The sequence below is a fragment of the Amblyomma maculatum genome, unplaced genomic scaffold (assembly GCF_055883805.1).
Source record: "Amblyomma maculatum isolate TAMU_Amacu unplaced genomic scaffold, ASM5588380v1 scaffold_13, whole genome shotgun sequence".
Classification (NCBI taxonomy): Eukaryota; Metazoa; Arthropoda; class Arachnida; order Ixodida; family Ixodidae; genus Amblyomma; species Amblyomma maculatum.
In genome coordinates this window covers 30,874,816-30,900,150 of record NW_028146738.1, presented here as the reverse complement: position 1 = coordinate 30,900,150, position 25,335 = coordinate 30,874,816, and the positions used below count along the sequence as shown (strand labels likewise).

Here is a 25,335-nt window from a genome sequence, read left to right as displayed (position 1 = left end):
TTACTTGACGTCAAAAAAACGGGAAACATAACATTAAAATGTCACATGAACCGAAAACCCATATTGTAAGTAGGTGCTTTGTCTGCTCCATTTAGAGATGGTGGAGGCACGCTATGTAAATAGCTAGTCAGTTGCATCTGCAAACATGACGTCTGTGTTGTGTTGTATTAGGCATTTGAGGTACTAGGCCAAGTTTAGCTTAAATAAGCTACACCAAAACAGCCACAATGCAAGATGCAAGTGTGTTACTGGCACATGTCAAAAAGAAAAACTGCTGAGAAAACCGCGACTTTTACTTTAAAGCACACCAATTGAATCCAGCACCTGCTTCAGCAGCAAGCAATGTCATGTGATCCCACTTGCTCCCCTTGGTTAGTACTATACTCCGTTTCATACATCAGGTGCAACGCAGCGAAAGCTACGCTAGTAGTCCACAAGAAAAAAAACAGGAGGCGTATCACTATGCGCTCATTCTGTGTCCGAGTGGTTCCTGCAGAAACGGGCTCTATTCCGAGCATACACGTCTGCAATAACTTGCTTCGCATGCCTAGACATCTTCGCAGCGCAAATCTTGTAGACAAAATGCACACCGAAGAACCATTTTCTCAAAAAGAGATGCGCAGCGTGGATGGATGGATGGATGGAATATAAGAGCGTCCCCTTTGAAACGAGGTGGTAGCAGTAGCTATCATGCTCATTTTTCTCCCTATATTTTAATTATTGATTTAGAATGGTTAACTAAACCATCATTCTATTTATTAAATTTTGTTCCTACATTACTAACATTATGTCACTTCTCTGCTTTTAAGCCACCAATCTTCCAGTCGTTTCTTGCTAGTTTCCACTGCCGGTTTATTCACCCGGCCACTGTTATCTCTAAACCCCAGAGCTTCAGGAAGAGTGATTGCACCTGCACCAACTTCCGGATGGATACCATTACATTTGAGTACAATATGGTCAATTGTTTCACTGAAGTTTTCACATACAGCGCATGCGTCATCTCCATTGTTAAATTTCTTTTTGTAGCTGCGTGTTCTAAGGCACCCTGATCTAGCTTCAAAAAGTAGGGCACTGCCTCTGGAGTTATCAAAGAAATCTTCCTTCCTGATCTGCAATTTCCACTTTCGGTATAATTCCACACTGTTTCTTTTCCATCAAATTTATCCAATTTTTACCTTCTGTGGTTTTCACCTGTTGCTTAATGCTCTTTATTTCTCCGTCCTTGTTACTAGCATACTTACTAGTTAGTTTCCTAGTTCTTTTCCTCCATTGTGAGTCAACGCTTTTTAAGTACAGATATTTAAATACTTTAGCTGCCCATCTGATACTGTCCAATTTCCTCAGGCGTTCCTCATATAATGTTTTACTCTGAGCTTCCCGTACTTCGAGAGATGCCCGTTCCATATCTACCTTTACTGCCTCATTTGTAGTTTTGCCGTGGGCACCTAGTGCTAATCGTCCAACGGATCTCTGATTTGTTTCTAATGTCGACTGTACCTCTGATTTTAGGCACAAAACCGCATTTCCGAAAGTAAGTCCGGGCACCATAATTCCCTTCCAAATACCCCTCAAAACCTCATACCTATTGTATCCCCACAATGCCTTATGCTTCATTATCCTGGCATTCCTTCGCCCTTTGACCTTAAGTGATTGCTCATGCTTTCCAATGTATGCCAATCCTTCGTTTATCCATACCCCCAGATATTTATATTCTGCTACTCTAGGTATTTCAAGGCCTTGTATTTTAAGACCCTGATCAGTTGAGCCGTTGAAAATCATCAGACCCGACTTAAGTGCACTGAAACTAAAGCCTAGAGCGTCTCCTTCGTCTCCGCAATACTAACTAGAGTTTGCAATTCTTCCAGACTCTCATCTAGCAGCACAATATCGTCTGCATACATCAGACCGGGGAGGTGCAGCTCTACTGCCTTTCCACCTAATCTATATGACAGGTTAAAATCTAGGTTACTGTCTTGTATCCTCCGTTCCAGGTTTATCATATAAAGCATGAACAGCACCGGTGATAGAGGACAGCCTTGTCTTAATCCTTTGCATAATTTGACATCCTCCGTACTTCTTATTCCTTCCCACGTAATTTCTACTTTGTTATCCCGGTATATTTCCTGTAGGAACTCTATTATCTCATAACCGATGCCTTCTTCTTTTAATATGTTTCACAGGAGTTCCCTGCTTACGTTGTCGTACGCCCCGTTTATGTCCAGGAAGGCTAAATACAAAGGTCTATTTTCCACTCTAGAAATTTCGATGCATTGAGTAAGCACGAACAGGCTATCATCTAAGCGCCTACCATTTCTAAAGCCGTTCTGAAGTTCTCCGAGTATCTTGTTACTTTCAACCCATGCTTGCACCTTTAATTTTACCGCCTGCATGGCTAACCTGTACATAACAGATGTTATGGTAATCGGCCTGTAGGATTTTATGTGCATCCTGTCTCCTTTTCCTTTATAAATCAAATTCATTTAACTCTGCTGCCAGCTGTCCAGAATTTGCTTATTTGTTATGACTGTTTCCAGAGCTTTTAACAATGTTTCCTTACTTTTTGGACCGAGTTCATTAATCAGCTTGATCAGAATTTCATCTATTCCTGTAGATGTGTTTTTAGGAATATTTTTTTCTGCCTTTTTCCAGTTTAGATTGGTCAGTTCTAAGCTGCTTTGTATTCTGCTACATTGTGTTGCTTCCTGATTTGCGGAGATTACCCTATCATTGCTCTTAAATGACTCGGCTATAACTGATGTAATGTAGTTCACTGCGTTATCTCCCTTTAAACAATTTCCCTTGTTATCTTGAATCAGATCCTGCTTTTTTTGATTCTTCTTCCCTAGCCAGCTTATATGGTTCAAGAATGTTCTTGCTCCGCCTCTAGAGGCATCGTGTATATCAGCCATCCAGCGATCGGTAGACTGTCTTATTTTACTTTGGACGAGGGACTGCACTTGAAGTTTCTTTTGTCGATATGATTCCCATTTTTGGTCGATTTCCTCCTGAGATACCTGTGCTTTCTTTGCCATTTGGTGTTCCCTTGAAGCAGCCCGTCTTTGTTCAATAGCTTCCCTGATTTCCTTATTCCACCAGCTCCATGGCTTCCTCTTTCCACTCCAGCGGTTTGCTACTTTAACCTCCTGAATTTTCCTCCTTATAAGTAGTTCTACATGTTCATAATCCCAGTCTTCCATGGGGCTTTTTTCTATTGCTTCCTCTGTCTGCTACTATCTGCGCTATTTGATAGTTGTTTAATTTTGCATTTACATTTTGTCTAAGTTCCATTTCTCTTTTCATTAAGGACCCCATCTGCAGACTAATACGTTTATGATCACTTCCCAGTCTACACTCCCCTTCTTCGTCTATTTCCATTTTTGTGACCTTGCTATAAATTTCCTGTGACATTAGACAATAGTCAATGGTCATCTGCCTGTTGCGGAATTCCCACGTGATTTGGCCTTCACATTTTGTTTCTCTATTTACTATAACTAGATCGTGTCGCTCACAGAAATCTAGCATTAGCTTGCCGTTACAATATGTGTATCCATCCAGATTGTCGATGTGGCTGTTCATGTCCCCCAGTAGAATAATATTGGCCCCATTTCCAAACTGGCTTATATAGTCACTGAGACATTCCACAAGATCCCTGTTTTCTTGCCTGCATTGATGTCCTGTTCCTAAATAAACTACCCCTAGCCATGTCCTTATGCCAGCAATTGTTCCTGAAACCCAGATATGTTCTTTAAAAGATGATTTAATTTTTTTGCCAATTTGTTCCCTGGTGTATCAACATACCTACCCCTCCACCCTTTTTTTCCGTTCTTGTTCTGTTGCACCCTTCCCAGACGTAGCCTTCTATAAACGGCGGATCTTCTAGATCCCTGAGATAAGTCTCACAAAGAGCTTACACACCTATTTTGTCATCCTTCAACTGCTGTTCTATCTCTAGCCATTTCGCTCTTTTTCTACCTCCTTGCATGTTTATGTAGCTGATCCTAGTGCTAAATTTCTTTTTTGTACTTTTCTTTCTCGACCTACTCTTTGCCCATTTTGGGGGCTCAGCCTCCATTATTACACTTTCTTCTGCTTCACTTCTAACTACCTCTGCACGGAGTCCTCGCGGACCCCCTAAAAAAGCTACAGTCCTGCCTGCCAGGCGCCAGCCGATTTCTGCTCCCACACTTCTGTTAAAATGAATGCCATCTCGCTGAAAGGCCCTACCAAAACCTGCTTTATGTGCCTCCCTGTTTACCTCAACCACTTCAAAATGCTTCTCCAGGCTTAACTTTCTTATGTCCTGATTAACTGTCACCACATCCTTTTCCATCTTTCCGTTCAATCCTAGCACCTCTGGTACTGTGCATACAACTATCTGCGTCTGCTGTGCTATCTCCCTGATCTCGTCAACCGACCCTGATCTCCGGCAGCGTCACCATTTAGGACATCGTTTAGCCCCGCGGCTACTATTACCATACTGCGCTCTGCGGAATTCTTCAACAGCCTATTTTTACTCTCCTTTAGCACTGCCCTCATTGTTCTCCCTGGAAAGGCTCCAACCAACACTCTCTTATCACCCCTTACACGTTCCAAGATATCTCGCTTGCACCTGTTCATGTTAGAATCTCCGGCGATAAGCACCTGGGCCTTCTCTCTCCCTCTCCCAACTGTTGGCTCCTGCTTTTGGTTGTCTGTGTCCTTATCTCTGGTATTTTCATTCTTCCTTACTTCTTCCTTTTTTCCGGCATCTTAGCTGCTTCTAAATAACTCTGACGGTTCGGATCCGCCTGACCTACTAGAGAGAGCGAGGAGGGCACAGCCAGCGCCATCTAGTGGCACAGCTGGCAAGGTTGCGGGGCAGCGAAAACGTGGCATAAACGAAAACAACATAAAGAACATACAAATTCACCGAATCCAACCCTTTCTCCCTAAAAACGGTGCTTTTCATGAAGTTGATGGCAAATGTAAGATGCATTAAGCAACTATTATTTCCTCTCATCAAGAGCAGGCACTCTTTTTCATCGCGGATGTGGAGAACGCAAACAAAAGCTGTAGCTTTGGCAGTGTTGCACTTGATGTATGAAACGGAGTATAGTGCCACCTGCTGCAGTGGAGGAGCTTGGACCTAATAGTTTTGGCAACAGTGAATTGAAATCGACGATTGTTTATATCGTAGGGCGTTCCTACAACTATCATGTAGTGCTGGTGTGACATGGTGCACCAAGCAATGCTGCAAGCGGCCCGCAACAATTGTTCGACGCTACTTGTGGAAAGCAAATTCAGCTAATTGAGGAAGATTGCCGAACAAACATCTTATCTAGCTTATCATGAGATGGGCTTAGTAAAGCAGTGACGAAAGGCAAACTTTAATTACAGCATTGACTCATTCCGAAGCAGAGGTCCCAAATACTACCAGTTGCAAAACTTTTCATAGCACTTATGTATCAGAAAACAGCAGTTTGATTGGTCATAATTTGGGTGTATGCAAATAGTGGTAGCACCTGTGGCCATTAAAAGAAACTGTCTAAATTGTAAACTTTCAGATTTTTGATAAATGCATAATCACCTGAAAATAAAATTAGTTGAAAACTTGCAGTAGCAAAAATTTTAAAAGATAACAGCCACACAGTCAATTAAGATGCAAAAGAAGAGAGAAAAAAGTAATTTCCAAAAGACAATGATGACGATTGCAAACCTTCTGTTGATTGTTTATAAATGGTGCTGCACTTTATAGACAAAACTGGTCACTTTTTGAAGTTGAGTTTCCCAGCTGGTATGATAGAAAAGCTCTGGTTCAGAAGTGTCTTTTGGCAAAATGGACTTAATGGGCCTGAGCCGTGCTCAGGCCTGCGAATCAACAGCTAGTTAACCAGTTGCCCACTGCTTTTGTTTTACATTGGTTAACAGGCTAAGGCAATGCCTGTCCAAGACTATTTCAAGACTGTAAAGTTTTTAATACACAGTAATGATTTTGAAATATTAGGGATCCAAATAGAGAATTAAAACAATCTTAAAAGCAAACGAATATAGGCAAATAAGACAGCAAATACATATGTAAAGTTCACTCAGCTTTTTAGCTGCCATTTGGTCCTCTGTATGGATGGATGACATGGGCAGGTCTGTTTTGAGGTTTTAGTCCTGTTATCCCTTTTCACAGCCGTCATATAGCTTGCAGAAGCACTTATCATCAATGGCCGCCCAACAGAGGGGTGGTGGTGGCTGTATTGTCTGTGCTGCCACTGCCAAATGACCAGTTTTTATCCCTTTTCCCCTTTCTGTTGCGATGTCTTTTGCACTCGATTCCCTGTAGTAGCCACATTGCTCGAAACCGCGTGCATTTGCTGTACATTATTAAGAAACAAATCTGTGATGAGCGACGTGTGCCATGCAAATGGTTATCTGGGCTGCAGGCAGCTGAAGAGAGCTTGGTGGTATGGAGGTACCAGTGCAAGTGGTGACACCACATGTGCAGCGTGTGCGAAGTGGACATTCACTTTTCATGATAGGTAATCGAAGAAGCTAGAGGTCTGCTTTCTACAGCATCATTGCATTAGAACGGAGCATTTTGTGACTGCTTGTGTGTCTTTTGCTGCAGACACGCATACGCCATGTGTGCATTTAAAAAAAAGCTGAAAAGAAACCAAAAAATTCCACTATCCTTGCTCGGAGTGCATTTTGTCCACCAGGGCCCGCTCCACCCTCCTTGTGCGGGCATTTCATTTCAAGATTTTGACTCTGCACACAAACATATGCTTTGAATTGAAGATTGTAAACAAAGCTCAAAGCAGGAAAGAGTATGCTTGGCTTTGCTTCCAGTGGATATGCACCAACGACTGCTAGCATGGCTCCCTAAATTCTAGGTATCTGTAAGTGGTAGTGTGTTTGAAAGTGGTAGTGTGTTTGAAAAAAAAAAGAAAAGAAAAAGAAACTTCTGCACGGTGTGGAGCCCCTGCACTCCAGTCTGCTGCTTGCTCATATCAGTCCAGCTCTGAGGCATTGAGCACCAAACATAAGGGTGCAAGTGTCAGCGCTTACCTGTAAGTTCCGTCAGATTCTGCAGAAGGGTCCATGTCCACTGTCATATTTCTTTCCCATTCCCTCGGTCTGACTCAGAGGTCATGCGTGATTCACCGTGGTTGTCAGATGTATGGTTGGGCAAACTCTGGTGTATGCTGTTAAGTGGCTTTATGACCATTGAAAATGTTAACATATATTTTGAAAATGACAAGTTTGTAGCATGATCTCAAATTGTACGTTAAGTTCATGCACAATACAGTATAATTCCACAACGAAATTCACGGTGCACGAAAAAAGTTAGTTATTGCAGAACTTCGTCACGAAAATTTGATGTTAAATGCAAAAAGAATTGCCCAAGCAGCAGCAAACACTTTTTGTGCCAAAACTCGGTAATCTTGGCTTGCTTGAACCTCATGGCAAGCAATGGAGTTGTGCGATGTTCACATTCAGTCAGCAAACAAATTACGACATCATCACAGGTAGCAACAAAAGTCCTGATGAAATCGAAAGCATCCGTAACCTGTGAGGCAGTTGCAGCAGCGGGCACATCCTGCAGGTCATCTTTGTTATTGGGAAAGTCCTCCTCATTATGGGCAGCTTTGATAACCTCCTCATCGGTCAGGTCTTCATGAACTTGCACACAAGCATCAGCACTGATGTACTCATCGAGTTCGAGGTTAGGCAGCACATCTACTTTTTTGAGCATTGTCCAGGCGGCTGTGATGACCGGAGCCAGAGACGTCAATGACGTCGTCATTTGCAATGTCCAGTTCTTCCCAAGCAACGTTTACTGTATAATTAATTAAGGAACAGCGCAAAGGACAGGACACAGAGACACAAGAAAGCACAAACACAATGCGCTGACTATCAACTGAGGTTTATTTCAAAAAGGCAGAGATTATATAGCGACGACACCTGGGGGTGGAATTATGCAAAACCAACTAGCCCGCCAAGTCACCCTTATTAAAATTTACTGGCCGAGCTTTGGCAAATCGAGCACGTCTGAAGCAGTTCACTATTACTGAATACACCAGTGTGCTCCAGGTAGCAGACATCATTTGTGGTGCCATGTACATATCCACTTCCATTTCTCATTCTGTTTCACAGTTGAAGAGCAGCTGCTTAATTAACCTCATGTGGTAAGCGCACTTCAGGCAGATTCAAACTGGGGTTGAGAGGTTGTAGAATAGACGTACAATTCAGAACAAAAAACCTGAGCGTGTTCACTTGACTTCGTTGGAGCGATGCGCTGAACATTGTCTAGAAGCAAACTTTTCAGCCCTGCCACTTCATGTCACAGTTGAATGCCACCACCCATTTGGTAAAGATAGCGCAGGTCATCCATGACTTCTTGTTTGTGATGCACGGCACAAGTAGGCTACGGCTTCCCTTGAAACAATGCGGCTTGGCCCTTTTCCAGCAACTAAACGGATGCTATCGGAACCATCCATGTTTGTGCAAAGCAGCACTGTGACATGCTTTTTACTGCGTTTGCCCCCATGACAGTGCTGCCCCTTGAAGTCGAGCATTCTAGTGGCAACACCTCTCAGAACAGCCATCTTATCGGCGCTGTACATGTCTGCTGGTGCAGTCACCTAAAATACTGGCCACATTGCTCGCCTTCGAAGCAGTCACTCCACCAACATCTGCCGACATCAATTTGCCGCACAGCACTTTTCTGATGATGTTATGGTGGTCCTTGAAATGATTCAGCCAGCCAATGCTTTCTTTAAAATTGACAATGCTGAGTAGGCACATATAGTTAATGGCTTTCTGCTAGATGATGCTGCCGCTTAGGGGGAAGTTCCTGGCTCGTGATTCAATGAACTATGCATACACTACTTTGTCCAGCTCTTCATTGAGTGGCTGCATGCCCTTTTTGTAGTTTGAAGACATACCTGAAGTAAGTTCCTTCTTTATGTTTCCTTTGTTACCAAGTATCATGGATAGCAAACTTGCAATTCCAAAGTCTTCAGCAATGGCCGCTTTCTTCCTTCCACTTTCTGCTCGAGCAAAAGGATTTTGCACTTTTTCGTTTTCATTGACATCATGTCCCGAAGATGAAAGCTGGCTATCACCTTTGACACAGGCAGTGAGTGACACAACTATGAAAGAAGTCCAAAATGCCAGAACTGGTAGAAACACAGTCGTGATTACATGCTGACTGTGGCTTTGGATTTGACTTGGACTTCTGTCTATCGCATAAAATGTGTTTTAGTGTAATTTTTTCTAGTGAAATTTTGTTGACGTGGAAAGGCACTGCAAAAATGATTTGTTCAGAAAAATTTAGAGCATTACTTAGTATGGCATACTAATGGTGAATAAAAAATTCTTTTGTGGCTAATTTCTTCACAGTGTAATTAGCTTTCTAGCACTGCAAATGCACATTATTTTTGCTTGCCTGTCCAGACTAAAGCAGATCATGAGATGTGAACATATAGATAAAATGCTGCAGGTGGGAGATATCTGCATGTCACCGTGCGTGTTGTTTTTCTTTCTGTCCTTGTTCTTGGCACTGCTTTTGTGCCATATGAACACAGATTCAAGCAGAAGGTAAAGAAAGAGCAAACTTTATACATGAAACGTCTCGTTCTTGTAGGCCGTACTGGGTGCTCTGGGCCACCACTGTTTATAGCTTTGCTCTCGTATGCATTCCACGTACAGGAGTAGAAAAAAATTTTGATTTTTGGCTGCTTTTCAGCTGTATTTTGGCAACTGTTATGACAACCTGAAACTCAATGATACATTTAGTTCCGTGCTTTTCGGTAAGTTTTATGTTTGTGCCTGCAGATAGCCACAATGTGATCGGAACATGGTGTTGGCGATATTGGTGGCATCACATCCAAATATCTGCTTTCCATCCACCACGGCTTCAAAACGGCGACAAACGCATGGCTGAAACTGCACTGCACCAGTCCAATGATTAAGTTCTAGCTTCCTTCCTGTAAAGGGTGTGTTTTTGAACAACCAATGAACAGAATATCTTGAAGTGATTACTCCCACTGCATCCCTTTGTCTCATACTGACATGTGTCTTACGAGTGATATGGGATAAAAGGCAGATGTTGGGAATGTACTGACTGCAATCCAGCTTGTTTGGTTGAGATGCTGATTTCTCCTTTTCCAAATTTTCGATTAGTTGAGGGAATTGGAGAAAATTGGTTATCGTTCTTTGATCGTTGGCTACTTGATACCCTCTCCCCAGACTTTTATTAATGGGCTGCAACATTTTTTTCTTTCCCTATCCATTAGTGAGGAGTGTAGACCATTATCATATTGGTTGCTGGCTCCATTAAGGGTAGAGACAGGTTTTAAATGTAAGTGCTCTAGCTCAATCTGGAGCTAAATTTGTGAATCAAATGTTTAGCCATATTTTATATTTTATTCCTTACTCGTGTCTTCTTGCCTCATTTATCGTTGTAAATTAATAGTTAGTATTACAAGTCCTCGGCGAACATGAATGTTTGCAAGTTAGAATCACCAAGGCATTGCAAACCCTGATTCCATCAACAAGATATTTCCTCTCATTGCCACTCCGAGGCAAAACTCTACATAGAATTCCAGTTTCCTGAAGCTCATTTAGTAATCACTTCACATTTTGAAGTGCTGAAAATATTGCAGGCTCCCAGGGTACAATGTAAGGAGGGGGAGCAAGGTGGCCTTTAGTGGTAAATATTTTGTGGGAAATGAAATGTAACATGTTTTTAAATGAAAGTGTGCATGAAACATGGTTCAAACAGGACACCCCTATCCATCTCCAAGACCCAATATCCACTGCTGCAGATATCTTGCTTTTTCTTTCATCTCTGCAAAAGACGGCATAACAGTGAGTGAGTTCATCTGCAGGTGACGAAAATCTGCATTGATCAGTAGACCATAGAACATCTGATTGGCTATCAAATTTTCAGAGTGTGAGAAGTAGAACCTATGAAGATGATGCCATGATAGACACAGATCTTATGGAGTCCACAGGAGGCTTTAAAAAGCAACTGCCATAAAAGCACGCACAGCACGAAACCTTTACTCTTACAAGTTGCCACAGTTGAATAGCTGTCTTATTCAACCAAGAATTGGTGGGTACTGTTGTGCAGTTGTTGATCAATGGAGATAGCTAGATAAATTTTGCGACAATTCATAGCGTGATACTGAGCTGTTTCATATTATTTCCAGAATAGGAGTGCAATAACCGCTGAAACCAATGAAGTGGGCTTTTTGATAATTGTTGCTGACACACAGAATAATTGAAGCACAATAGCAGGGGACTTATTTGAAAATTAGGCATGCAGAAGTTGGAGGATACATTATTAGAATTTTCACCAGTCCCCAACTGAGGCTGCGATTAGAATTTTGGATGCACTTGATTCCAAATATGTTTTTGACCTTTGTAATATAGTTGCGGACTTGTTCTCAAACAAAGCACGGAGGAAGGAAGAGGAAGAAGTGTGCACGCCCGTTCGACCTTTGTCTTGTGGCACCTGCGTCGTTTTCGCTGGCCGTCTGTACCTAGCGTGCTAAACTGACTAGAACGTCTCGGTAGCGACGCTAAGGGCGTAACAATATCTTTGGCTTTAAATAAGTAAATAAAATGACTTTCGGCAAAGCCCTGCCCCTTTCACCCAATCAAATACACACTGGAATGCACTGAGCAGATGTCTGACTGAGGAGGAGCTTCACAGGCTTCATTGATTGCATGACCTCTAGCAGAGCACTGATTTTGAAGTTTAAAGTTGTTTTACAAATCTTTAAATATTTGTAGCCAGGAATATCAGAACTTAAACCATCTTATTTGAATTTTGGGACATTTGTATCCATGGAATCTAAGCCACTGCTTTCTTTGGACACAAAGAATAACCAATGCAACCAGAGCCTATTGGAGTTTCCCGCTATAGTTCTAAAAATGGGGTCCTTTTTTATGTAAATCAACAAGAACATCTGTATTAGTGAACCGAACTTAGCTCATGAATTTTTTGGGGGCCTCAGCTTAACACGGTCACTTGGCGGGCTGGGCTGGGTCATAGTTCTCTCGTGCTCGGTCTGGGCCTGGGATTGCATCAAAGAAGCCAAGCTGGGCTTAGGCAGGTAATGGCAAAGGCAGCCATTACCTGCCTAAGCCTGTGGATGCAGCTAGCACAGAACCAGGTTAATTGGAGAAATATGGGAGAGGCCTTTGCCGTACAGTGGGTATAGTCAGGCTGATGATGAGTTTAATTCTTGACTGTGATGGTCTGCATCCACAAAGGAAGCACATGGCAAGCTTTGCATGAGCTTGTAATTTGGTGTCTCTACCCTTTAAAAAGGAGGGTGTGCAAGTATTGCACTCTACGCACCAAAGATAAGTTTTTTTTACAAGTTCCTTGGTTTTCATGTGGTGAAGCCTTGTTATATAGACACTGTCACAAGGGGCTGCATACTGTTTTGAAGCAGTTATGCTTAGATATTCCCAACAGTGATAACAATGCAGTACAGCTAGGTGGAGTTGTGAAAATTGTGCCTGCTGCCTTTTTTCTGTCTGCTGTGCTACAAAATGCCTCTTAAAAATGTTTTTTGCGGCCATTTGGCTATGCTGCCTATGACTAATTTGTACATTGACTTTAGTGCTGGAGCATGAAGGACCTGTTCTCCAGAAACTGGCCCAGCATCATTATTGTGAGTGAAAAATTGCCGGCATTACTCTGGCAAGTGGTAGTGGCAGATGAGGTGGCCAGCCACGGATTGGTTGTAGGGTGTTGTGATGCCGGATTTTGCAAGTGCTGCCTATGTGGGTTACATAGTTTGAAAGGGAGGATGAGAATTGATCCCTCCACAACCTTTGCATTTAAATCAAACTTGCTGCACCTAGCCTCTGTAGACACTTTTGTATGGCTTGGTTATGCAGGTCTTTGTATCTGTGCTGGATGATTGTTCACATGATGTATTTTGACTGTATGCTAAAAAGTATGTGTAAGATAGTAGAGGGTTAAATTAAGAAATCAGTTACTTAGCAAGTGGCAAATCGAATATATATATAAACAAGGATCTGCAAGGGCAGCAGCTGATTAGAGCTGTTAATGCTGCTGCATAGTACCCTTAGATGTGAAACTTAGGTCCCTCTCCCTATCTAATTCGTCCAATCTCTTGATATTCCAATTTTTGTGGCCACTGTGTTGGGAAACTGGTGCATTCTTGATAACATTTTTCATCCAGACAATTAGTTGAAGATTACTAGTTGACAAACATATCAGTGTCTTTCAATCACATTTTATTTTGTGGTTATAATAATTTTAACGATATATGCAGGAGAAATAGTTTCAAAATGCTACTTGCATGCATATATAAAGCAAGTCACATTTGTCTTGCATCATATTCAGCTTCACTTCTGATAATTCAAGCAAAAATCACTTAACACTTAGTTTTAACAGGAGTCTACTGTATGTAATTACATTTTGCTGGTCTGAGTACGGTGTTATTGTTTTTAGGCTCGCTCTGTCCTATCATATGATTATGTCTTCATAGTATCTGGTGGCAAAACAGGGCTTTGGGCTGCCACATGATCATGATGTTGGCGGGTGCAGCATCGCTTTGCTTAGCACTAAGACGCCATACTCTTGCAGTGGAGAAAGATGACTGCAGTTTACCGATAGGCTTGATTCAGCTTCACAACATTGCCACAATCAAGGCAGAGTCTGATATAAAGCACCACGAGTGATTGTTCGCATGGCTAGATCCTATTCCTAGTTTTTGCATCAAAAATACTGAAAGTGTTCCATCTGTGTTTAAGGGCTTTCTACAGAATACTGCAGATGCATATGACAATGAAATGGCCATGGTGTGAATAACAGCAGACATTAAAAAAACTGTCTTACTCCTTTGCTTCCTATATAACCCATGTATCCAAAAGATCGAACAAGTTTTATTCATTGTCTGGTGGATAGTGCACTCACTTCTCAACCAGCGAGACATCTGCTTGGTCTCTGGATGCAGAGATTATTTCTTGTTTTATCCTGTTGCTCACCATGGATGGGCGGTTGCACCCCTGCATTCCTCGGCTTGAAAAGATGGGTGACTTCTTCCCCTTGAAAAGCATTATTCGTAGGAGACTTATGGTTGTATACACAATATTCACTCATGCAATCATTCTTCAGAGTAGGTGGTATGCGATTTTGACAAGCCATGGCACTTCCCTGCATACTGCCTCATCAGGAAGCTGTGTTCTTTGTAGGTGGCATCATTGCTTTTGGAGTGGCCATATGCAGGGACATATAAAAACACAACCGTCAGCACATACTGTTTATACTTGTGTATAAGCCATCCTCATGTATAGCCTGCACACCCCACTTTATGCTCCAAGAATTTGAAAAAGAAGTTCGCCTAGTTCCAAAAAGTGCTACAAGACAGTGCCAGGTAGTTTTTTCACACCGTATCTTTTTAATCATTGCACAGTGCAACATTTCTATAACTTTTTGTCCCCAGTTTTTATGGTGCTTTGACCAGCACTGTGTGGTCTTTGTTATCAAGTGCTTCATTTGGATGTGTGTGAACTCCTCGCAGAATTTGTTTTGTTGTATGCCCCATCATGTGGCAGGCTGTGTTTTTGAACACAAACAAAAAGCAGTGAGCATGTGCAGAAAGTCTTGCACTGCAGGCTTCAAACTTCAGGTGGCAAAATATGCTGAGGAACAGATAAAATGAGAGGCTTTTTGTGGGAGGCAATACAAGTCTTCAACGCTTCAAGAGAAACTTGTCGAGTATGTTCACACTACTAGGAGCAGTGGCGTTCGGTGCCTACAGAAATGTTTTGCATGAAAGCAGTCGTTATCATTCAGCACATGAGCATTTGACCTTCAAGCTTCAAAGCCTAGTTGAGGGTGGCTTCAATGTTTTATAAAATGGCACCAGCTGACTATCTGCCATTAAATGATGTGTGCAAGAAGCTTCCAGCCAGATATAAGAATGAAATAATGAAGTTTCACCACTTTGTTAATGCACCTGATTTGGAGGGAGCATGTGTACAACTCACAGATAGGCAGTGCTAATCAGACACCTGTCTGGTTTGAGGCCCCTAAAAATTGCACGGTGGAAGCCAAAGGGGCAAAAAGTATCTCCATTTGTACTACTGGTACCAGATGGTAGAGGTGCATAGTGATGTCTTGCATCACTGCTGATAGAAGGAAGCTTCAATCCTACATTGTCTTTAAAAGAAAGCCTCTGCCCAGAGATAACTTCTCTGAGAGTACTGTAGTCTAGGTTCAAAGAAAAGGTTGGATGTCCATTGCTCATAGGCTGGCTGAAAACAATATGGCAGAGACAACCAGAAGACCTCTACACCACAAACCAATCTTATGCTTGAGAGCATTAGACACGAGAATGTAGACTCAGCTGGCAGGCTCCTGAATGGACTTGGCCATGATTCCTGGAGGCCTGACAAACATGCTGCAGCCACTTGATGTTTGCTTTAGCTGGTCATTCAAGACGGAATTTTGACGGTGATACGGTGATACTTGGAGTGGATGGCCACAGGCAACTATGAAACTGACAGGGCGGCTGAAGCGAGTGCTCTAACAAGTTTCTGCTTGGTTTCTGCATGCACAGCATTCGTTGTCGTCAGAAGAGTTCAGCAGGAATATCAAACACCATGGACAGCACAGAGAATGACCAGCTTTGGGAACACACCAATGAGACGAGCTCACCTGACAGCAGTGAGAGTGCCGATGAGCTGAGCTCATCGATGGTGATTAGCACGAAAGCAGCAATTAATGCTGAAATGGTGTTCATATCTGCTGCCAGCTATTTAATTAGCTTGCTCAGTAGCTGCAGTGGCACCACAATGTATCAATATTTAGCTATAAACCTGATTCATCTATAACCCACACCTGAGAAAGTTTCATGAAAAAGTGCAGCTTATGCATGAGTATATGCTGTCATCACTGTATACAACCCCTAACCATTGGTTGCTGTCTGGAGAAACCTCGACCCAATACAAAACAGTGCTAAACATGGCAGTTGGTATTTTGCTTGTTGCAGTTATCAATGGTGGAAAAAAGGCACTTACCACTAGAGAATATTATGCTTTTGGTGATCAGCAAGTACTGGTAAAAGCTGTGTTGGAAATAGCATACTGCAGTTTAAAAGCAGAGTGGCTATTTTGTATTCCATTAACACCTCATAGCCACAGCCATTTTATTTGGAAATTTCCGGTATACAGAGCTGTGAGCATTTTGCTGCAAGTGGACATCTAGTATATTGTAAACTGCCATCTAGAAGCAGAGCAAGCTTTTCTTTCTGTGAACGCCCTAGTCTTACTTTTCTATACATTTTGGCATGCAGAGTTGTGAAATATGTTGCTGTTCACTGGGGATCTAATATAGTTATGCACTGCTGTGTGCAGAGATATTCTAATGTTTTGTTCTGTAGTAACATCTCAGTTTATTTTCTTGCAAAAAAGGTTACAGCCAAGAAGGCAGAATGTAAAAATAAGAATGCTTGCATACTGGGATAACATTAGGTTAAAGTTTTTCTTTAAATGATATGTTGTTCACAGAATGGTGCTTGTAGTATATGGTTGAAAAAAAGATTTTGGCATTATAAACATAATAAAATTCTGCTTCCTTCAGTTATTGTCCTCAGGTTTTAAAAATATTTAGGTACAGATACAGTGTGCTGCAACTTAATCAGACCATTTTGAAAAATTCTGCCTCAATCAAAAGGTAGTTTGTGATGAAACTGCACAAAAAGCTTGCACATTGTTCACTGTTTTGTTGCATATGAAGTTTGATAGCAGTGCTTACCTGGTTTGTCTGCATAATGAAAAACATGACCTATCTAGGATGACATAAAAGTGAAAAGAGCCACTGCCAAGTTTTTATTGAAAGACCATCATGACACTTGCCTCAGCACTTGAATCGCAGCACCTTCATCCAGCAACACTAAATGGGTCCATAGCAGCCATTTGCCGGAAACTGCAATTCTGGTTTTCGCTCCTTCAGTCTTGTCACAGACGGCTCTGGTTTTTCATCATCCACAACCAAATCAGATAAGCACTATTGTTAATCAAGAAGACTAACCAATCAGGAAGACACACAGATAAAAAACATGCAGAAAGAAAGCTTTTCTGCATGTTTTTTTCTGTCTGCGTCTTCTGGGCTGGTTAGTCCTTGTTCATGCAGTGTACCAACTAGCTCAACACGTTTTACTATTGTCATACTTAATATGCAACAAAAGGGTAAGCAATGCTTAAGCTTTGTGCATGGTTTCATTGCAAACATGCTTTCAGTTGTGGAAGTTTTTCAAAACAACTTCATTAAAGTTGCAGAGCACTGTGCATAATAAATACTGATAACAATTTCTTCTTCTGCTATCTGCCCAAATGAGTGTGACGGTTCTACCTTGCTACATTGGAAGCCAACTAAAATGCATTGGGTGGCACACTGGTTCCCATTTGTATCAGGATATCAAAAGCAGTGACACATGACATGATTTATTATATGTATGTCCTGCCTTCTTCATTGATGCTGCTATTTATCATTGTGCCTTGGTAGGTAGAAAAAAGATAGCTTTGTGACACTAACGTCAACATTGTTTGTGTATCAAAATTGCATTGAAAGCTGCACAGAAGTGTCCATTTAGTCTGCCTGTTGCCTGATTAAATTCTTAGCTGTGAGTTTGGTTGCCTGGGATTGGTGCAGCTCTTAAACAGCTACTTAAGACAAGTTTTCACATCTTTCTTAAGGGTGCATGACAGTTGAAGCACGTTAATTTACAAAAGAATTTTCATTGGCATATGGCTCTTACCCTGAAGTTTAAGGCAAACTTTCTAGGTTATAAATAAATTCACTTATTTTATGTTTTTTTTTTCAAGGTGACTAAGATAAGAACGGTCACTACAAATCCAAACTCACTGAGGCCGACAAAGAATGGGATTTTACCCATAAGTATGAATGGCCGCCCAGATGTCCTCTGGACCACAGAGCTTGAAGAGTGAGTATGACTGAATGTTCACAATGTGTCAGTTTCTCTTGCCTTGACTGTTATGAAGTTTAGATCCGTAACAGAGTGCTTGGGCAAAAACAGTTTGCAAAAAATTATGTGAAGGTTTCCCATTAAAAATAAAAACTGGGTCCAGTTATTAGAAAATTTCCTATTAGCCCTTTCGCTGTCAGGCGCTTCTGGCCGTGACACACCCCTAGTGTCGGCTTGGTTTTTGAGGAACTAGCATATCTGGGAATGAGCATAACGATTTATTTTTTATTATGATTGCTATGCAAATAACATAGTCAATGGAATCTGTACATTTCAGTGTTCTGTAGGTGTTGTTAATTAACAGCAGTATCAGCCTGATTATAAATTAGATAAATGGAGATAATATAAGAAAAAAACTGCTTGTTACTTCTCTAGAGACCGGATCCGAGCTTGACTCGTAGTTATAATCAAGAGCCATCGCTCCAGTCCGCAGTCAAATGTCCCGCATGGTCAGCTATCTGAAAGTAACCACGTGAGGGCATACTTTCGGTGGCCCGCACAACGGAGATAAACGGCATGTTGTGAAATCAAGATGACAGAGAGAGATGGACAGAGGCTAAAACTGCCTCCTTTTCTGCTGCTAGCCGCAAGTAAGAGCACAGCAAGAGAGAGCGAAAGCAGCAATCTAGTGTCGAGAGGCAAAGGTGCGAGCCCCTGAACATGACGCATCGTAGCAGACATGCCAACAGAATAAAAACAAAAGCCTGCAAACCTGCGGAATATGGCAGAACAACCCTTGAACCCGTAACCGCACACAAGCACCACAAAACGTGCACACTGCAAGATCGCTTACCGCGATAGAGTAGCGCGTGCGGAGTGACTGTGCCCCCAGCAAAGAAGGTGGCGGGGGTGGGTGCGGTTGCTCCATACTCTTCAATATATATGTATCAACACATTGTGGGGTGAAAATACGAACTTGTAGAATGATTTGACAGATGGTGCAGCCTGTCCAAGCTCGTCAGCTTCTCATGAAGTTTAGAATGCATGATAGAGAACGTACCAGTACATCGGTGACACTGTGGGGGCAAAGCGTGAAAACATGCTGGTACGTTCGTGAGAGCGAAAGGGTTAAAACCAGTTTGCCTAAAATCAATTGTTTTCTGCACCTATTCGGCTCGGCAGGTTCAGCCCTATTCGTGCTTCCACTTGGAAGGAACTGGCCAGCCAATTGGGTCAAATAGCTAGCCTATTCAACTCATATGGTTGTATACCAGATAGACCTAAATCATCCAGTTGATTTAAACTGGAAACCTAAGCAGAAATGGGTGGCCAATTGGACCCAAATGGTGCACAAAGTTGGCTTAAGTGGCTAACCACTTTGCTTGAACTGGGTATCCAATCAGATAATGTTATTGGGCCAAGTAATTGCCCATTTGGCTTGAACTAGTTTTGGGTTACCTAACCTGATTAACTGTCTGTACTTCAAATAATACATCCATGGAGGTTAAATGGTTACCCAATTGAACTCAGATGGTACACCTAATGCACATGCAAGTGTTGTTCAAATATTCTGAACTGGTCACCAAGCTAGCCTCAGATGGTTAGCCAAGCAATTCACCTGTTTGTACAAATGGATGCAAAGCAGTAATTCAGTTGCCAATTGAAAGTACTGATTGTGAAGAAACTGGCATGTAGATTACTAGAATTTGCTCCTTATTTGTGCCTCTTGAGAGATATGAAAATACCTTTTATTGAAATGTATGCTAAAAAAACAGTATCCAGCATAGATTTCTTTCCTTCATATCCACTCTGAGCTTCTGCAGCAGCAAGGTATTGGTAGAATGTAGAGTGGGTGTCAAAAACACAGCAGCTAATGGTAGCAACATGAGTAGGTCCTGTACATTGATTTTTTTCATTCAAACGTCACAGGACAGGGGAAAATGGTTGAATTATTTGGTAGTAGATTTATCAAATGACCTGAAAAAACTGAGAACCATTTGCATTATGATAAATTTACCGTGTTTACTTTCATAATGAGCCCACCTCCACTTTTGCTGCTGTGAATGTAAAAAAAAAGCACGTCATTAGTGGGTTCCTTCTCTTCGTGTTGTCGCAGTCCCCAGTGTATTCCCAAGATGCTGTGCAGTGACATCACTATGTGTTTATTTTTTGACATTAGCCATAGGAGTAGGTGCTGTAGAGGTGCACTTGGCAGTCTACTAGTGGCCTTACTTCTACAAACCCCCTAGAATGTGTGATAGCAGCAAATGCCTTCTGAAGTGAACAATGCTGAAAGCCAGCAAATGATCGAGTGAACTGTATGCTTTCATTGATGATTTATGGGTGGAAGGAGTACTTGTGCCTTTCCCTCCCCCCAATAACGTCAAGTTTTTCTCATGCAATGAATCCTCCCCCAAAACTGACACAACTTTTCTTAAAAAAAAGTGGACTCAGTATGCAAGTAAATGTGGTATTTGGTAATACATTGGCAATGGTTGCCTGTTTTCTGGATGAGATCAGCATGCCAGCGAGTGTTTTTTGTATTGCAATCGATGTTGCATTACATGCACACCATCAGAAGCATCAAAGCAGAAGTGCTCAGAAATGGTAGGGCGCCCTTGGCATCCTTCACAGTGTGACACAGTGCGCCTTCACAGCTGCCTGCATCATATGTGAGGCTCTTTACCATACGGCTCACTGAACAGCACTTGAAGAGCACACATTTCGGAAGAAGCAGAACCATGATGGAAGTATGCAAAAAATTCACTACCACTATCTAAAATGCCACATATCTGCAATCAGTTAGCTGGTTGATGCAAAATCCATGACCGCCATAGCTGTAGGCTGGTGCAGCCTCATAAAAGTGAAAATACTAAGTAGCCTGGATATTTATCGCAGATTGGGTGGTTAGTACATGTTTCATCACACTTGCCATTGCATGCACTTCAGAGGTGTGCAGTGAACTGTGGAATATGTAGTTCAAATTTGAGGAGGGCAATTTTGATGATCACTTATAGTGGCATGCAGTCGTACCTGAATATGGCCTAACCGAGATGCAAGATCCATTCAAGGACATAGGCTTACATTTGCTTTGGCTGAGACTATGGTGACAGAATTATTCATATTTTCAAATTAATGGGGTCAAATTATGAACATTTAGTTGGAAGTCTTAGAGGTCATGTGGAACAGCAAGGAGCTGCTGCCCTCTCTCCCGAACTCTCCGTGGCCACTGCCGCCATGCCAGTTGTGGCCAATTAGGAGTCACTCATTCTATCATGGTTTTACCTGGTTTTATATTCTGTCCCCAATTTAGATGTGTGCAGCATATCAATAACTATGTCATCCTATATTAAGGGCATTTTTTTGGCCGTGTGCTAGGCACCAGGCTGCCCAGACATAGTGGTGCTTAGTTCGAATTATCCGTAAAGGAACCAACTAGCATTAAAATAAGTTTTTTGTGCACAGAACTCTATGGAACTTGGCCGAACCAGGTAGGATAGTTAGAATTATCCAAAGATTTGAAGATTTGAAGAAATTGACAAGCTTTCCCTCTACTACATTCTAAGGAATAATACACATATCTAACACTTGAAGACAGTGTTATCTGCTTTTGCTTTTTCACAGCTTAAAACTGCAATCAGGAATGAGAATACTGAATTTGCAATCATAAATGAGAATACTGAATTTCCAACTAAATTAAAATGATGTAGCTGAGATAACGAAAAGTGAACATTGTAGATTGCTTTAGCAAAAGTCTAGAATTTGCCTAAATTCATGACTAACCCTTAAAACAAAGTAAAAGATGCATGCAAGTTTCTACTCGGCCAAGTTTGTATAATAAAAATTACTGGAATATTATGGTCCAGAAGGAGCCTAAGACTAATGCATACATAAAAAATGAGCCTATAGATATACTGTTGGCAGCTTTTCAGTCCGTAGACAAATCTCCCATGAACTTCCTAATTCCTCCCAAAATTGAGTTTTAGCCCACACAGGGGATTTGCCTCTTTTCATCGTTCAGTACTACAGAAAATGCATATTTGGCTAGAGAGTCCACCATCTAGCAGTTGCTTGCAATGCACAACTGCGCCTTCCATGATGGCAGTAGGTTTTCAGGTAACTTCTCAAGAAAGGAGACATCTTTTGCCTGCACACAAAATATGATTAACAATATTATAAGCTTACTACTATTACTTCCAGTAATTAAAGGTTACCAGTGTAATTCATAATAGAACTTATATATTTAATTCAAACATCTTGCCAGTTCCCCATAAGGTTTTTGTGCTCCTTCCTTGCACGGCAACACATTCCAAAAACAAATATTTACATTAGGAACCCAAGCAGCACACCAGCATTGGTCCAACAATGGTTCATCACTGGAAAAGAATGGCATCAATAATGGACTGATATTGGCATTTGGGCATTTTACTACATTCTCCATTCTTGGCCCATCTTTCGTTCCAAGATTGGTCCAGTGTTCAACCAAGCTGGAGCCACCAATGTAGGCACAATATTAGACTTTCCATTCATGCACCATGATTCTTGCCAATACTGTCCAGCATTATACCATCATTGTATTACCAATATTTGTTTAATACCAGCTATTCCATTGATGGCCCGTCAATGCCAATATCATACCAATGGTTAGCCATAGCAGGTGCACTGGCTACTCCATTCATGCCGCATATTGTCGATACCAATATTAATCCAATGGTTTATGGGTACACCGGCTACTCCATTCATGTACCATTGATGATTTCAAGATTACACATTTTGTGGCACTGCCTTTTCAGGCCATAGAATGCAGCCCTTTTCATTCTAGCCATATTCGTGACAGCAGATCGAACTTGCTGGGACAATAATGGCCTTTCAAATGAGTGGCCATAATAATTCAAATTGTCGCTCATGAGCAACCAGTACATATTCACAAAACAAGGGCATGGTTCACAAAAAGATAATGTTTATTGCAATTGTTACTATAGACGGCAGTTGTTACTAGCCAGCGCTGAGGGCACACACAGCCGCAGTTAGCGGGGCAGTGGCAGGGTGGGCTCGGGAAGTGGAAGGGGCCAGGGAGCTGGAGGGCACACTCATAGGCGTAGTGAGGGGGCTGACCCTGCAATTGCATTCACAGGTGGCATGCCTGGTTCGCCAGGGGAGATTTCAGCATAACGCCTTTTTCTTCCACCCCCCCTGTCACAGGAACCAGGCAGCCACCTGCGAATAAATGCGTGTGCCTCCAAATCGTCCACCCCAACTTCTTCGCAAATGGCACCTGCAGAAAAACAATGAGGAAACAAAATTTACAACACTATTACGAGGCATATAAAATCGCGCGCATTATTTTAGGAAGATGTAGAAAATTCCAAGATTCATGTACCGAAATTCATGGTCAATGAGAAACACTATACTGATGAGTTCCAGATTAGTTTCAGCTGCCTTGGGTTTATTAGGATGAAAGACGTACATACATTGCATAGCATGTGCCCTGTTGCATTTTGATCGCCTCCACAGCAATACGGCTGAGACAGCCAGTGTTTCATCCCACACTAGAAATTAGTGCTTGATTGTCGGCTGTCTCCGCATATGACTGGCGCGCTAGTTTTTTGCCGCTCCTACACTTTCTGCAATGTGCAAACAGTTTATACTAAATATCATTACGAAGAGAATGTTCGGCGACCATTTGCATTTTTTTAAATGGCTAGATATAATATAGACAAGCGATCTAAGTCCACGACTGCTGCACTGGCCACTGGTTAGCTGATATACGCTTTTGACTGGTTTCGTGGGTAGTTCACTTAAACGGGAGCTCACTTAAACGGGTAGCTCACAGGTGCATCATTTTTACACATATACTGCTTGTCCAAGCAAATTTGATCCAAGGGATAAAAAAAAAACATTTCGGAGGCAGGCAAAGGAAACCAGATACATATTGCTGGAAGCTACCTTGAGCGCCACAGAAAAGGTTTTGTTTGGAATCCTTAATTGACATTATTTACCTAAATTACTGATTATTGACTTACACAATAAATGGTGTTGCTACTTTGAAGAGTACCGGCGCAAACCACGTTTGATTATTTGCGATAAAGAACCCTCATGTCTGCATTTTGAACGCCAGATACAGTAGAAAACCACGAAAATACAAAAATCAAATTCCTGGACAATACAATTGAGGACATGGCTTGGCTCGACAGCCCTGTGTAGCGTTAGACCTACAAGTTGCCTATGGTTTCTTCGTCCGCGCCAGCACATTCGTCCAACAAGACTGTATTTGTATTTTACAGCTGAAAAATACTGTTCCACTCATTTGTATCCTTACCGCTTTGTAGTCATTATCCGCATTGCAAAGTTCGGTGCGCTCATTGTAACTCGAGCCTTCATGTGCGCCAAAGGGCCGACACGAAGCAACCATCACCAGCATATCACCCATACTCATGCATGGGGCTAGCCATCATAGCGGCAGGTTGTATTGTCCGCTCAAAATCATGTTGTGAGCAGCACAATCGAGGTGCGCGAATGGGCTGGTAATGGTTTCGGTATCTACATAACCCGGAATTTATCTGCAGCTGGAAAAAAAGGTACACATGAGGTTTCTAACCGCAAATATTGAAACAGGGGTTTCCGAATGTGCTCACCGACTCTAAGTCCTACTTATTGTCTAAAGTGAATATTTAGTACTTGAAGCGAATAACCTCACTTCCCTATGTACAAAATAAAAATTTTCTGCGCTGTCCTTAGTGGCTGCCAGCAAAAATGCGCCACCAGTTTCCATCGTCTGTTTCTAATGGTTTATTTATAACCCTTGGCTCAAGCTATAGGGCGCAGCAGGTGTAATGTAGCTTGAATAAAACCTGCAAGAGATCATATATATGGGTAGATCTGTAAGGTTTACAGATTTCACTTACAAATTCTACAGGAATCGCGTCACTGCGGGCTTTCTTTAAGATTGACACGTAGTAGCACTATATTCATGGCTAAAATAAAGTACTCAACGTATTAATTCAGCTTAGCAAATGCAGCTGTAACAGAAAGTGAGGGCTGGCGACACCTAAGGTGTGCCTAGCTTTCAAATTTTCTTAGATGGCACAACCGTTCGAAATATGAAATATTAAAAAAAGCCCTTGATATTGGCTTTCTCACAGCGTATTATGGGTGCCTTAGATAAGAAACATAATCGAGGTCCCATGGCCAGCTTTCGTTTCCAATGAAATTCTTAATGTGGTGGGCAAATATCTAGACACAAAAGAATTAACCTTAGGTTTTCAAGATACGCGTAGTTTCCTCGAAAAAAATAATTGTATGGTATATCTCTAGAGGTAGAAAACGCTGTTTTTGCCATTTCAAAATGTTGCAAGTTTGGATACCATGATTTTGTCATCTACTC

General features: G+C 41.8%; 1 protein-coding gene across 1 annotated transcript in view; it reads left to right on the top strand.

Moving 5' to 3' along the window:
* LOC146172501 (DNA (cytosine-5)-methyltransferase 3A-like) overlaps positions 1–25,335 on the top strand; it is a 292,512-nt gene that overhangs the window by 249,393 nt on the left and 17,784 nt on the right. The window contains exon 17 of the mRNA XM_084585778.1: positions 17,851–17,969. Coding sequence (XP_084441904.1) covers positions 17,851–17,969 — 119 coding nt within the window. The remainder of the gene's footprint in view (positions 1–17,850; positions 17,970–25,335) is intronic.